The following is a 16464-nucleotide window of genomic DNA, read 5'->3' as shown; positions in this document are numbered from 1 at the left end:
CACGGTCTGGTGGAGCATCTCAGAGCCATGGGCGTGCTAAACTCTGCCCGCACCTCTGCCCCTGGTGGCACCTGCATGGTCAAGTAGGACAGCACACCTGAGCAACATCATCAGGCCCCCTTTTCCCTGTAGTCCTGAGAGTGCTAGCAGAAAAACCCTCGGGCACCTGTGCGCCCTCTCTCAACACCAGCCGCTCTTCGGCCACCCCCACAGCCTCTCCCTAGAGACTGCAAACCTGCGAGAGGACCTACCTTTTCCCTCAGCACCAGCTCCAGGTCGCTCTGCAGCTTCAGGGCCACCTTCTCGGAATCCGAAAGCTTCGCCACCACTTCCATAATCTCCTTCTGTAATCGACTGTTCTCCTGTAAGACACAGGCCAGCGGGCGGCAGGACCCAGTGTCACCTGCAGGCGTGTTCCCCGCAGCAGGCGGCTTATGCCCACTCAGGAGAGAGACCCTAGAGGGCAGTCCTACACTGCTGATGCTTCCTACTGGCCTTTTCTCTCAGCTCCTCTAGCCCCCAGGCTCAGAGAGGTTCCAAGGGATTTGAGATTGCACTGACACAGCTCAGAAGTCCACCAGGAGAAGGCAGCATGTACAGACCCCAGGACTTGGGCCCAGCAGGGTCAAGAGGCACAGCTGCACCGAAGGCCAGGTGCATGGGGCAGCTCCATGTGCACCTGCACCTTCTCCCTGGAGGCAGAGACTCCAAGGAGGCAGGACACATGTGGACAGAGGCTGGAGGGCTCTGGAACAGGAAATGAGCAGAGCAGGGATAGGAATACAGATGGATGGGGAATACAGATGGGTACTCATGTGCCCGCCTCCTCTCAGTCATCCTCGCAGCCCAGACAACTCAACAGGCTCAAGGGCAGGGTGAGTGCAGGGCATGGAACACGAGAGCCCACAAAACCATGTTTGTGGCTCCAAGCCACAAACTCAAGGCTCCAGTGGGCGACCTCATAGGTGCTCCTGGTCTCTGCAAGTGCAGCTGTGTGGCTGTGGTTGCCCATCCTAAGGACCCAGACCCACGTGACTCAGGAACAAGGGATGAGCGTTGTGACACAGCAGGTTAAGATGCAACTTGGGACGCCTGCATCCCTCATCAGAGAGCCTGGGATTAAGTCCCGCCTCTGCTTCTGCTCCAACTTCCTGTTAATGCACCCTGGGAGGCAGCAGATGATGGCTCAAGTACTTGGATCCCTGCCACCCCCTTGGGAGACTCAGCTGGAGTTCCTGTTTCCTGGCTTCAGCCTGGCCCAGCCCCAGCAGTTGTAGGTATCTGGGATGGGAGATTCCCCTCTCTCTGTCACTCTATCTTTCAAATAAATAAATTGTTAATGAGAGAGAGAGAGAGAGAAAGCGCGAGGAAGCACGTGAAAGCAAGAGGCAGAGGGCAGGGCCTCACAGCTCCTTACACAGCCAGACCGTCTGCCTTGGCCAGGACCCTCCTGCAGCAAACGTTCCTCAGTGTGGAATCCCAGGCGTTTCCCTCCCACAGACAGGCAAATGCTTGGATGCTTCACCTGGACAACGTGGGCATGGGAGGAAGGCTGCTCGGGCTCCCCCACCTACCTTCAGGGCCAGGCTCAGCTTCTGGCGCAGGCTGGCTTCCTCCGCCTGCAGGCGGTCCACATCCTGCTCCAGCGCAGCCTTCTGCCTTCGGGCCTGCTCCCAGACCAGCTCACGCTCCATCTCCACCTCTGACCGCAGGAGGCTCAGCCTTCCCAGGTACCCCTGCTCCAGGTGCCTGCAACACATCACACAGATCACGGCTGGGGCTCCCTGGCTGTCCCTGGGGCCCACACTGGCCCCTGCCTCCCCTTGCCCTCACCACTTAGTCAACCATCTGCAAGTGAGCTGCCTATGCTGGGGGAGGGGCGCAGGCTGGCAGTGGATACTCCTCCCTCACGAGCTGATGGAGGTGACCCTCAGACAGGGGAGCTGGTACATCAGACAGTGAACACCAGTGGCTGGCTTGAAGCCTGTGGGTGAGCTACTGAGTGCCTCTCCTGCTGTCACGTATGCACAGTCCTCTGATCAGGCCCTTTGATGCCCAATGCATAAGTCAGCCTCCCTCCCCAGGAAACAGGCAGAGCAAATTCACAAAGCAATCACACAAGAGGCAGGAACTTTTTTCCCCCTTGGATGCTGATTTCCTCTTTTGTAATAATTATTTCCATCAGCAGAAAAAACAATGTCAAGTCTTATCAGGGAACCAGCTACTTCCAGGACTTCCCAAGCCCAGGTTACCTAACATTCCAGACAGTGTGACGCTGACTGCAACCACATCAGCATTTAGGTGAAAGACCTGGGCTGGTCCTCCAGCTGGTAGAGCCTGGACTTTAAATCTCAGCTCAGAACTTGAAGAAATAAAACCCAGAGGGAAATATATGGGGGAAGGAGCAGCTGTCAGTTAGGAAAAACACTACCAGAAATCTGACTAAATACACCATACACATATGAGGGTCACTTTATAAAAATGCAAAAGGGAAATGATTAAACTATGGCAGACCCACGATGAGATACTCGGCAGCAGCCAGCAGGAGAGGACATACAGATGTTCCTCGACCCGTGAGTACAGTTACACCCCAATTAACTCATTTTAAGTTGTGAATGTAGTTAAATGGAAAACACATTCAACACACCCAACCTTCCCAACAGCCTGGCTTAGCCACCTCACACTTGCTCAGAACACTCACACCAGCCTGCCGCTGGGCAAAACCACCTAACACAATGCCTATTTTAAAATACAGTGTTGAGGAGCTCATGTAATTAATCATTGAAAGCAAAGGACAGAATGCTTGTATGGCTATGATTTCGTACCACCATAAAGTCAAAAAATTGAGTCAACCATCTAAAGGTGGAAACCATATGTATAACATACTTTGCAAGTAATTATGTACAAAGAAAAAGGAAGAAAGGGTATATTAAAAACAGGCTGAGTGATACCCTCTGGAACATGAAATTTCTGGTTTTATTTTTCCTTTTACTTATATTTCCTGTCTTCTATAGTAAATGTAACTCATGATATTTGTAATAAGAAAAACATAAGGGGCTGGCATTGTGGTATACTGGGTTAAGCCACTGCCTGTGATGTTGGCATCCCATATGGGCACTGGTTCAAGTCCTGGCTGCTCCACTTCTGATCCTGCTCCCTGTTAATGCACCTGGGAAAAGCAGTGGAGGATGGCCCAAGTGCTTGTGCCCCTGCCACCCATGGGGGAGACCTGGACGAAGTTCTTGGCATCTGGCTTCAGCCTGGCCCAGCCCTGGCCATTGCAGCCATTTGGGAAGTAAAACAGCAGATCGAAACTTGCTCTCTCTCTCTCTAACTGACTTTCAAATAAATAAGTCTTTAAAAAAAAAAAAACAAACAAAAACTAAGGCAATCATAAGAGTAATTTCTAGAAAATTGCCGATTCTTCACTGCTTATGAGACAAGACCCAAACATGTGCGTGAGGCCCATGGCACCCTGAGGGCCTGCACCTCCCCTCCAGTGTCCTCTGCCTGATGTGAGGACAGAGGTGCCGCCTGGGGGTTCAGGATCCTCTGCCAGACAACGGGAGGATCGAGCCCTGCCCTCCCTGACCGAGGCAATCAACTCTCAGCTGCCCAAATGGATCGCCTGGAATCAACTTGCTTTCAGCTTCTGAACACGAGTGTTTAAAAAGGGGAGTCTTTTCCCCTGAACTTCACTAACCGAAGGCTGGAGAGGAAACCAGAGAGGCCTCTCCCACCCTGGCGTCCCCAGGGGGTCTGGAAGAGGCAGCCACTGGATGGCAGGAGCAGCAAGAACTGACCCTGTGCCCAAGCGGCTGGGATCCCGACATGCAGGCTGACGAGGACGCGCTGTTCAAAGCGGCATCAGGGGAACTGAGGGACATCAGACAGGGAGTGAGCTCCCAGCAGTGGCCTGCACTGTCGGCCTCTCGAGATTGTCTCTGCTCCGAATTTTGAGCAACAGTTTCACTCTATAGAAACCCGGAGAGGCCTCACACCCAGTTCTGAGAGCAGGGGACAAAGGGGAGCGGATTTCCCGACCCCACCTTGAGAAGCCTGCCCAGACAACAGCACCAGGGGAGAAAGCTTGGAGGCAGGCGCTGCAGAGGATCTGCCAACGGATGGGCAGCCGCCCACAAGAGCTGTAGTGCAGGAGTTGCTGCTTAACCGAGCACCTTGGGGATGGAATCACATACCCCATGCTGAGCAGGGGAGGCCCAGTGGGTCCCGAGGGAAGGGCCCCCACCTCAGAACTGGGCGGGACTCACCCATCCAGGCACCCCTACCACTGGGGCCATTCCTATGGCCTATCTTGGGTTTCACAGAAAACACTTTAGAAGGCTTGCTGGAAGGACATTTATGGTTTAGCTGCCTAGAAAATGACCACTAACCTTCAGTTCAACAGCTACTGGAACCAAGTGAACACTTGTGCTCACTCACACACCCCCAGCTCACACACACTAACTTCACAAACACCCACACACCCCCAGCTCACACACTCACCTCACACACACCCACACAGCCATAGCTCATACATACTCACCACACACACACTCATACAGCCCTAGCTCACACTCACCTCACACACACCCACACAGCCATAGCCCATACACACTCACCTCACACACACCCACACACCCAGCACACACACACTCACCTCACACACACCCACACAGCCATAGCTCATACACACTCACCACACACACACCCATACAGCCCTAGCTCACACTCACCTCACACACATCCACACAGCCATAGCCCATACACACTCACCTCACACACACAGCCCTAGCTCATACACACTCACTTCACACACACACTCACACCCCTAGCTTACACCATCACCTCACACACACCCACACACCCAGCTCATACACACCTCACACACACCTAACTCACACACACTCATCTCACACACCCACACCCCCCAGATCACACACTCACCTCACACACACCCACACACCCACAGCTCAAATACTCACTTCACACACACCCACACCCCTATCTCATAAACTCACCCACACATGCCTACACATACCTAGCTCACACTTATACCTCCAGCTCACACTCACTCACCTCACACACACCCACACCCCCCCCAGCTCACACACACTCACCTCACACACACCCACACAGCCCTAGCTCACACTGTCACCTCACACACACCCACACAACCCAGCTTATACACTCACCTCACATACCCCTAGCTCACACACACCTCTCACATACCCACACCCAGCTCACACACTCACACACCTAGCTCACACTCACCTCTCACACACACATACCCCTAGCTCACATGCACTCTCACACCTACTTCATTCACATGTACTCACCCATACATATCTACTTCACTCATCCACACACACCTAGCTTACCCATACCTACCTCACACACAAACAATGACACACTTACCTCATACCCAAACACACCTAGCTCACACTCACAATCACAACTCATCTATACATACCCTGGCTCACATTCGCCTGCACTCACACATCCACACTACTCTCATCCATGCTCACTCATACTCACCTTCACACATACCCACGCTCACACTCACACACTCCCATGCTCACTCACTCAACCATGCTTATGCACACTCACCATGCTCACCCACACTCACCACGCTCACACACACTCAACCACTCACACTCACCTTACACATTCATGCCCACTCTCATTTGCCGTCATTCATGCTCTCACTCACCCATGCTCATACACTCAATCATGCTCACACTCTACCCTGTGCTCACTCACCATGCTCACTCACCCATGTTCACATATATTCACTCGCACTCACACACAGTAAGTGCCTACTCACACACGCTCATCTGCAGCCATGTTCCCCTATGTTCACACACATCCATGCTCACACCACACTCTCATGTTCATACTCTCCCTCCTTCCCTTTCTCATGCTTAGTCACACTCACACCAATGCCCACATTCATGCACTTCCACACCCATGCTCATTCTCACACTATGTTCACATTCATGCTACCAGTCATCCATGCTCACACACACCAATACTCAGTACACACCCTCACACTCATGTTCACACACACTCATGCTCATTCACTCATCTGCACTCACAATCATGCTCAGCTACACTCACTCACATTCACAAACTACCCTCCTACACACTCACCAGCACTCACCAATGTTCACACACTCTCACTCTCAAACTTACACTTACCCACACTCATACTGTCATACACTCACATCCATGCTCACTCACTCTCACATTCACCCATACACACACATGCTCATACTCACCCACAGTCACTCAGACCCATTCTCTCACACACACACCCTGTGAACTCACATTCACATAGTCTCACACATACACCCTCTCACACACACCCACACAACACCCTGAAGCACTTGCACATCTATACACACAGTCACATTCTTGCACACTTCACACCACAGAGGTGCTTGGGTATCTCAACCTGCTGTGTGTGGTCTTCTCCAGCCACCCAGAAAGAAGGAAAGAAGACCTGGGAGATGAAGACAGGGGAGGTGCTCAGGGTCCACCTTTCATGTATAGTACCTTGGGGAAGGCAGTGACCATGCCTGTGCTCAGTGCAAATCTATGGAAAACAAGTGAATGTGCCATGGAGAAGGTGCCGCTGGGCCCCAGAACTACCCGAGGACCATGTCTGGTTCTGCACAGCTGGGCTGGCCTTTCTACCAGCCTGGTGAAAAGTGACCAGGTTCTCTCATCTAAGGTCTCATTTTCTACACTCCCCAAATAAATAAGCTGTAGGACCAGATTAGAGAGCCAGCTGGGGTTCAGTGTCATACAGCCCACCACTTTGGGGCCGTGGGCACCTCTTACAGAGCTGCTTCTAGCCCACTTCTTTGGCCTAGAAATGGGAAGAAAATAGCCTGCCTGGGTCACAGCGGCTGTTAGGTGAGGGCATCAGCACTCATAGGACTCGACACATGACAGCAGCATCACTGGCCGGAGCGCCTTCCTGGGATCCGGGTCTCCCTGGTTGGAGGCATCTTGCTGGGGTCTGGGACTCAGCAATGACCCCTTCAACCTCTGGACCTTGAGTGGCCTGGCAAAGCCACCTGGAGCACAAGTGTCTTCTGGTTTAAGCTGCCTGGTTTAGCCAGGGACAGCAGCAGGTACTGGCTGCAGAGTTCCTGTCTGTGGGGCCGCCCTGCAGGGCCCCAGGTCCACTGCTCACATCAGTGAGAGGGTGCTATCCAGCATTCTCCACATGATACTGAAGTGCCCGTGCACACAACAAATGGGAGCAGGTGAAACTCCAATAAAACCTCTTCACCTGCCCACCTGGAGCCTTGCTGGGGACTTCCCTTTATCTACAGTGACGCACGCCATGGGTACACCTCTGTGCAGGCCCATGCCAGCAGAGCTGCTGTGAGAGACGCAGACCCCGATGAATGTCACAGGAGAAAACGGTTTCTGAGGCCAAGGGCGTGATGCTCCAGGTGCACTAAGGAGCTCATAGCCCATTCCCTCTCTCCCCTCAGGCTGGAGGCTCATGGCTGGCCTGGGTGGAAACGCCAGGCTCTGTGCTCGGTACTGATGTGGAACTGGCTTCACCCACAACACCACAGACCAGGAACCAAAGGGCTTGGGGACAGCACAGCCTGGTCTCGAGCCTCTGGCAGGGCTCCCTGACCAGCTGTTGAGGCAGAACAGGGAGGGGAGGCGCCACCTTGTGGTCCCTGGCCAGAGAGCTGTTTGTGCAGAGATGTGCAGAGATGTTTTTTCTCCGGGTGCACCCTTAGCTACTGCTCAAGCAGAAAAACCTCTGTGTGAGCAAAAGCTTCAAGAAGGCAGACAGCTTGGGCTAGGGTTGTGGTGCCGCAGGTTAGGCCACTGCTGGCTTCCCAAAGAGGGCATGCTTGAGTCTTGGCTGCTCCACTTTCAATCCACCTCCCTGCTGATGTGCCTGGGAAAGCAGTGGAAGATGCTCCAAGTGCTTAGGTCCCTGCCTCCCATGTGGGAGACCAGGAAGGAGTTTCTGGCTCCTGGCTTCAGCCTGGATCACATGTGGCCATTGCAATTAATTGGAGAGTGAACCAGCAGAGGGAAGTTTTGTTTTCTCTCTCTCTCTCTCTCTCTCTCTCTCTCTCTCTCTCTGTTTCTCCCCTCACTGTAACTTTCAAATAAACAAAAGAAATCCTTAAAAATACAGGCAAACAGCTGAGCTCTGCCAGGGAGGTAGGGACACAACAGGCACCCTGTGTGCTGCCACCCAGGAAATCCTCCCAGGCAGAATTTCCTCAGATGTTCTAAGTAATAAATGACAGAGGTATGTGTGTGCCCATTAAAAAAACTACCAGAAATCCTTCTCTCTGGTTTTCCTGGCCACCAGCCCCACAGACTGACCTCACATAAGGGGTGGGTCCAATGCGCCATAGTCGTGATGCAAGGGGTCAGGTCTCAGTCTCTGGCCCCCTTGTACCTGCTGACCAGCATGGTTGCTGTTGGCCAGCCTCTCTCAAAGCATACCTGGGAGACTCGGCCCATGCAGGACAGACCCCTGATGAACGTGAAAGTAGAAGATGGTGCCCCCTTGCAGTCCATGGACCTGCACACCTGATGCAGGGCACAATGCTCCAACATGAGAGAGAGCGCAAGGCTGCTTCTTAAATGCATCCCTCTTCTCTTAAGAACATCCCCAAAGCTCCATCTTCTAGATCGCCACTGGTGCAGGTGCCCTGCTCATGCCCATGGCCAAGGTTAGCAGCGTCCCTGGCCCTCAGCAGCCCCACATCCAGCCTCCAACTTGGCTGGCCCTGGGGGAGGTCCTGGCTGCAATGGAGCTGCTGCTGGGGCCCTGGAACTTACTTGATTTTCTTCTCTGTGAGCTGCTCCAGGGCAGAGTGGCAGTCGTCCATCTCTTTGACAAACTCCAGGTTCCTCTTCTCGGCTCTGTCCAGGTCTTGCCTCGCCTTGTCTCGCTCCTGCACCAGCTGCTCCATTTGTCCTCTGCCACAGCAAACTTAGGGTTGGATTGGGACACTGCCACTGGCCTTCCCTGCAAGCCCCATGACCATGGGCAGACAACAATGGCTACGTTCTACGTTAATCAGAGGCCACTGCCGTGCTGACATCATCATCACCACCACCACCACCATCGTCATCATCATCACTACCATTTGGGGCAGTTTCTATAATTTCTACACCCATCATCCTGGCAGCCTGGCATCCAAGTGACAGCCGGTGAAGCACTCACAGCAAGAAGGCCATCTGTGTGTGAGGCTGTGGCCCTGTTCCCCAGCCCTGGCACCTGCTATTCTGACTTTCCTATAGAAGGAGTTTTTCTCCCACCTTGAGGGGAACATAGGTAAGTCTTCGTCTGGCTGTTTGTGGAGCTGCCTGAGGTCAGAGGGCTCATCTGTCTGCACCTGATCAAATACAAAATCTTCAGGACTGAGACCATGATTTCTGCCAATCTTTTCTGCACCTTTGGGACAAATAATCAAAACACAAAACCAATCTATGCCAATCTGTAGCTGACAGATGGCCTGAGCTGTCAGCTAAAAGCAAAGCCAAATCCATCAACATGGCATGGAGGCTTGGCCTAACCATCACTCTGCACTTTGAGATCATGTTTGAAGAGTGCTTCGGTTTCTCCTCTTGCCAGCTGGACCATGCCTTCGGCCACTCTTTCAATCAAGGTCCACGGCTGACTGGCGACACCTGACCTGCAGCACCCGCAGGATGAGGGTCAAATTCAAGTCCTTCTCATTGGAGCCCAGCTAAAAGGGCTGAGGACAAAACTCCCCTCCCCTGCTTGGCAGAACTCAGCTCTTTCTTCAACCCACCCGAGTGCCGGCTAAACGGGCCGGAGGACAGGGGAACAGTTGGAGCAGAGTGAAGCACCACTCCCTCAGGATTGGCCACTAGGATGGAAGAGGGCAGGGCACGGAGCAGCCCAGCACCTGCGTCTCCCCTTGGGACCCTTCTGGACAGCTGCACCCTGCCACCCCCAATCCCCGTGGGCTCTTACTGGAGGTAGCTCAGCTCCTGGCGGTAGCAGGCCAGGGCTGCCTGCTGGACGATGCCATCAACCGTCAGGAGCTCATTGTCAAGGGCCCAGGTCAGCTCCAAAAGGTTCACCTTCTCATCCACGCTGAAGTCCAGGCTCTGTGGGTGCAAGAGCATGAGGGGCTGCTTCCTGCTCGCCCAGTGGTCCAGGGGCCCAACCCACACTGCCTAGCACAGGCCACACCTGCCCTGTCTCTGCCTCTAGCTTGGGCCCTGCACCCGTGTGGGAGTCCAAAAGAAGCTCCTGGCTCCTGGCTTTGGATTGGCACAGCTACGGCCACTGCAGCCATCTGGGGAGTAAATCAGCAGATAGAAGATCTCTGTCTCTCTCTGCATCTGCCTCTGCCTCTCTGTAACTCTGCCTTTCAAACTAATGAATAAATTTAAAAAAAAAAAGTTAAAACATATTGCTCAGGAGTCCACCCTGCAGAGGAAAACCAGCAGAGTGGTAGGGAGCTACTTATACCTAACAAAGGCTGAGATTTCTTTCTTTCTTTCTTTCTTTCTTTTTTTTTTTGACAGGCAGAGTGGACAGTGAGAGAGAGAGAGAGAGAGAGAGAGAGAAAGGTCTCCCCTTGCCGTTGGTTCACCCTCCAATGGCTGCTGCGGCCGGCGCACCGCACTGATCCGAAGGCAGGAGTCAGGTGCTTCTCCTGGTCTCCCATGGGGTGCAGGGCCCAAGCACCTGGGCCATCCTCCACTGCACTCCTGGGCCACAGCAGATAGCTGGCCTAGAAGAGGGGCAACCGGGACAGAATCTGGCGCCCCGACCGGGACTAGAACCCTGTGTGCCGGCGCCACAAGGCAGAGGATTAGCCTATGAGCCGCGGCGCCAGCCGAAGGCTGAGATTTCTAACTGGAAAAACCTGCATGTCCAAAGGGAAGAGATCACACAAATTAGGAAGACGTAACAGTGTACTACCAATGAACCAGAAAGTGTGTACGTGTGCACTTGTGTGTGTGTGTGTGTGTATTTTCAGTGCCAGAAAAAAAATATCTGTAGACGCCCAGAGCCATTAACTGTCATACCCACTCCACTCCTGGGAAACAAGAGCAAGAGGGGCAAGGGGTGGGCTTCTTTCTAATTTTATAGATTTGTGTACATTTTTTTAACAATAGAAAGTGAAGTCTGGAAATGAGGGCCAGAGTTGTGGGGCAGCAGGTTAAACTGCTTCTTTCTTTCTTTCTTTCTTTCTTTCTTTCTTTCTTTCTTTCTTTCTTTCTTTCTTTCTTTCTTTCTTTCTTTTTTTCTTTCTTTCTCTTTCTTTCTTTCTTTCTTTCTTTCTTTCTTTCTTTCTTTCTTTCTTTCTTTCTTTCTTTCTTTTTCTTTTTTTTTTTTTGACAGGCAAAGTGGACAGTGAGAGAGAGAGAGAGACAGAGAGAAAGGTTTTCCTTTTTTCTGTTGGTTCACCCCACAATGGCCGCTGTGGCTGGCGCGCTGCGGCCAGCGTACCACGCTGATCCGAAGCCAGGAGCCAGGTGCTTCTCCTGGTCTCCCATGCGGGTGCAGGGCCCAAGCACTTGGGCCATCCTCCACTGCACTCTCAGGCCACAGCAGAGAGCCGGACTGGAAGAGGAGCAACCTGGACAGAATCCGGCGCCCCGATCGGGACTAGAACCCGGGGTGCTGGCGCAACAGGCAGAGGACCAGCCCACTGAGCCACGGCGCCGGCCAAAGCTGCCACTTTCAACACTGGCATCCTGTTTGAGTGTTCATTCAAGTCACAGATGATCCACTTCTGATCCAGCTCCCTGCCACCGCATGTGCCTGGGCAATCAGGGGAAGCTGGCCCAAGTACTTGGATGTCTGCCACCCACATGGGAGACCCAGAAAGGGTTCTTGGTTCCTGCATTTGGTCTAGTTGAGTCTCAAGTGTTGTGGCCATTTAGGGACTAAACCAGCAGATGGTAGATCTCTCTCTCTACTCTACTTCTCTTTACGTGTCTCTCTCTGTTTCTGTCACTCAGCCTTTCAAATAAATAAATAAATAAATCTTGAAAATAAGAATTGTAGCTCACAGAGCTCCCTAGAGGACAGTGCATCCTCCAAATCATAAGGCTGGCTCTGGCCCTCCCTGTTCCTGTGGGAACCACAGGAGTGTGGAGGCAGCAGCCCTGGACACAGGGCCCATGGAGGGAGTCCCCAGGGAACAGCTCAAGCCGCTGGCAGTGCTCAGGGAGATGCATAGAGTGGCCTCTTCATCACAAGGTAGGGAGTTTCTTCCCATTGACCTGTGGGACTCAGTCCAATGGGGGGTCACCTGTCCAGTATGGACCCAGGTTCAAGATGCTAAAACCTGCCAGCAAGTGGGCTTTTCCCAGACTTGCTCTCTCCGTGTTTTACTTATCACCTAACTTAAACTGCCTTTATTTTAACAGCAGAAAGGAAAAACATTTCCTCTGTGAGATTCTCTGCATGGAGTGCACAACCTGCCCTGGCAAGGGTGCCCTGCCCCCACTCTGGACCCCCAGGTCTCCTGCCTGGCCCCACACACCCAGGTGCTGCCCCCCAGTTCCAAACCTGCAATATCTCCTTGCCGTTGTGAATCCCCTCCTGGGCCAAGGAGGCGATGATCTGCTCCGGGAAGGCAGAGCCAGTGCCATCATCAACGTTGGAGAACAGGCGTGGCCCAGAGCCCACGGACACGAGGGATGAGGCTGTGGGAGTGTGGCAGCTGCTCTCCTCTGGGACCTGCGCAGAGGGAAAAGACACACGGAGTGCACAGGCGCAGGTGCCCCCAGCCTCACGTCTGCACGCTAACACACAAGCCACCCTCCATGGCCTGTGTTTGGCACGTGGCCGTCTCGTGCAGGTTCAACAACAGCAACTCAGGAGACAGGCGGCAGCTCCTTTTCCTAGCCAATGGGACAGAGGCGTGGTTCCACCCCAGGATTTCCACCTGGGGCTCCTCTCTCAAGGATACCTGGACACCTGCTCCTGAACTGCCCACCCAAGGCCTTGCTCCAGTGTGGCCAGACTGTTGGCCACGGTCAGCAGGATGCCACTCAGAATGATGACAAAGGGGTTTGGAGGTTTCTCCCCTGAACTGATGACAGGGTGAGCCTGGGTTAACAGAGGAAGTGCCCAGGAAGGTGTGTGCCTGTGCCAGGAAAACTGGACAGCAAAAAGAAATACAGGCCAGGATCAGAAAGGAGAGGAACAGCACAGAGTCACACACTTCAGCTGGGCAGTGCCAGGGAACATGACATGGAAGAAAGAGCCAGAAAGCTGCACCATGAGGTTTCAGTGCCCTAGGAATCCAAATGGCAAACACATCTTCCCCAAGGCTTTCTGCCTCAGGCTGGGGTCCCAACAAACCTTCGCTACCAGGAACCACAGGACAGTGGGTGGCAGTACACACCTCTGCTCATGACCCCCCTGCCCCCCACCACAGCCAGGAACACCTTCCTGCTGTCTTGCCCAGCATCTGGCTCCCTGCTCTGCCCATTCTGGTGTCCCTCCCACTGGGTCTGTTCAGACGATGCCCCCAGACCAAGGCGGGGCTCATGACTCACCTGCCTCTCTTGTAGGTCAAGTCCCAAAGAGCAGCACCCTTGTGCCCACATCAGCCCACTCTCAGCTGAGTCCCTGACTCTCCACAGATGGACACTGAGAAACCAGAGGTCACTGAGCCCTGGGGTGCTTTATAATCTTGTAAAGTGGGCAGCTCACCCTATCTGCCAAGGTGAGAGAGCAGCTCCAGAATGTCCAGTGACTTGGCCAGGGCCGCCTGTGAGAAGCTGACACCCAAATGCACCCAAAGCACCTGTGTTCTGCTGGCCCCAGACCCTCTCTGAGGTCATGATCTTGCAAACAGGGACTGGAACTGATATCCCACATCACAGGGCATTAGTAGGAGGGCAGAGCTGAGGTGATCTCTGTCCAGGGTTCTCATACATGGGGCCATGCAATCACACAGGAGACAGCACCCTCAGTGCGGTCAGGCCAGGCTCTCTGCCACCCTGGCTCCCCCACTGCCCTGGAGCAGCTGTGCAGATGCCCTAAGAGGCATCAGGAAGGCAGAAATGCAGTGCTTTGCAGCCTGAATCAGAGCCTGTGCTCTGCCCAGCTTGGCTGTGTATGTCACACGGTGTATACATGATGAAGGCGTGTGTACAGGTGCATGTGCATGCTTTAAGTGGGTGTGCATGTAGGCAGCCTGTGTCTAGTGAGCGTGCATGTACAGTGAGATGTGTGCGCAGTGTGTAAACAATGTGTGTGTGCAGTGAACGTGTGCATGCACACAGTGTGTGTGGAGGGAGTGCACATGTGTAGACGTGCATACATATGTGGTATGTGTACAGTGGGGGCACACACACACAGTGGATGTGTATGCATATGTATTGTGTTTATACATGGGATGCATCCATGCAGTGGAAGTGTGCATGTGTGTGGTATGTGCACACAGGGCACACACACACCTAGTGGACACACACATATGTGATGTATGTATGCAGGAGATACACATGTACCTTTGTGTGCAGGCATGCAGTGTGTGTATAGAGTTTACACCCAGTGGATGGGTGCATGTATAAGGTGGGTATATACAGGGGGTGCACAAATGTATCAGGTGTATGTGTGTATGTGGTTTGCAGGTAAAGCGTGTCCACATGTACATACATGTGTGTGCATGCAGTGTGTGTGTGAGCAGAGGATGGTTGCACGTATGCAGAGGGAGTGTTCATGAGCTGCCTCAGCGTGTGTGCAGGGTACTGGGTAGTAAGGGAAGATGGCACAGAGCCTGCAGTGCCCAGGTGAATGGGAACAGCTCACCAGGGCCAGGAAGGGAGAGGGCCTGAGTCACACCAGGAAGGTCTGTGGCTTCCAAAGCATTTGAAACTATGCAGCTGTCCACAGCAGGTGAGGCTGCTCAAGTGAAGTGAGTGGGACCCACAGTCGTGCTCACTTGCAGCCCAGAGCCCAGGGGCAGCTGCCAACCACTCCGGATGTGCGGGGGGCAGCCACCTGAGGACCGGGGTTCACAGTGGCCATCAGCAGTGCTCACACACAGGAACGGGGCAGCCTCACCTCTGGGGCAGCACTTCCCTCAACCAACACTGAGCACTTCCCCAGTGAGCCTCCACTTCGGTCTTTCTGTTCTCACACAGCTTTTTCATTCTCACGGACCTTGGAGCCAGAAGCTTGCATTCTCAGGTGCATCTTACCAGCACCCACCGAACATGGGACAGGCTAGGTTGGCAGAGCCTCATCCGAGGATGTGCCCAGGACACCGTGCCTGTGGCATGCCTGTAGCCAGTGAGGGGAGGTCTCACTGCTCTCCTGCTGAGAAACCAAAGTCTGGGCCCTTGGTCACAGAACAGAATCACAAACAACCACCTGCAATCTCTCCAAAAACAGCAGCACAGAGAAGCAGTGATTAGAATTCAGGAATGCAGGACGGAGAGGATCCAGGCTGAGGAGCTCCTGGAGAGGACCCACCCCAGAGGCATGGCCACGGAAGCTGTCAGCAGCGTGCCCTCACTGCACAGCAGGGTGGGGAGAGAGGGTTTTCTCACTGAAACCCATTCCACACCACACTAAGAAGACGCACTGGGGAACTGCCACATGCCACATGCTGCTCATAACCTCCGGTAAGCCCGGGCCTCAGAGTGGTGAATAACTCACCCAGGGACACACAGCTAGGGAGGAGCCACACCAGAGCAGCCCCAGGTCTGTACAGACCCAGAATCTAGGTCACAGGGCCTCGCAGGCACACCCACGTGCTGATGCCCCATCCAGCCCTGCATAGCTCACTCACTGCAGAGTCACAGGCAGGGGGTGACAGGCACGGTGAGAGCCATCACTACAGGCGTTTAAGACTGCCCACCTTACCTGGTAATGTGACCAGGGCCCGCTCGGCTTGACCAAGGTGCAAGATTCCGGAAGTGAAGTGGGCTCATGGCTGAACAGGCCGAGCTGGAACTCCTCAAGGCTCACCTGGCCATCTCCGTCTCGATCCAGTTTGTTAAACAAGTCTTCCAGCTCCTGAAAAAAAGCCAACAGCCCTCAGCTCAGGGTCACCTCCCGCTTGCCCGCCTCCTTCTGTCTCCAGGTGCTCAACAAGAGCAGTTTGCTTTGCTCATCCCAACTCAATCTGTCTGCACCACGCCTGGCTGTGTCTCCCCAAGGCCTCCCCTCTCTGGCTTGTGAAACCTACACAGCCTCACGGGTCTCCATCCCACCCTGTGTGGGCATCACCTGAGCTTCCTAATTCCACAGACACTCATTCAGCATCTGCTGCAGCCAGCAACTTGCTGGATGCTGAGGAGGTGAACACGGCGAGCGTGCCCAGGCAGTCTAGTGCCTGGCGTGGGTGCGGGGTGGAGGATTGCATTCACGAGGTGAGACGTGCCCCATGACACAGGCACCTGGGACGCCGGGATGGCAGGCAGGCTCAGAAGGGCCGCGTGTGTGCCGGGTGG

The 16464-nt window shown here is 53.9% G+C and overlaps 1 protein-coding gene across 1 annotated transcript in view; it reads right to left on the bottom strand.

The window, feature by feature from the left end:
- Positions 1-16464, bottom strand: part of NINL (ninein like) — a 155021-nt gene that overhangs the window by 43596 nt on the left and 94961 nt on the right. Inside the window, exons 7-12 of the mRNA XM_062203768.1 lie at positions 15875-16027; positions 12563-12733; positions 10004-10140; positions 8839-8979; positions 1575-1749; positions 252-362 (exon numbers count right to left, since the gene is read on the bottom strand). Of these exons, the coding sequence (XP_062059752.1) occupies positions 252-362; positions 1575-1749; positions 8839-8979; positions 10004-10140; positions 12563-12733; positions 15875-16027 (888 nt within the window). The remainder of the gene's footprint in view (positions 1-251; positions 363-1574; positions 1750-8838; positions 8980-10003; positions 10141-12562; positions 12734-15874; positions 16028-16464) is intronic.

The sequence above is a fragment of the Lepus europaeus genome, chromosome 10 (assembly GCF_033115175.1).
Source record: "Lepus europaeus isolate LE1 chromosome 10, mLepTim1.pri, whole genome shotgun sequence".
Taxonomy (NCBI): domain Eukaryota; kingdom Metazoa; phylum Chordata; class Mammalia; order Lagomorpha; family Leporidae; genus Lepus; species Lepus europaeus.
This window is presented reverse-complemented; position numbering and strand designations above follow the sequence as displayed.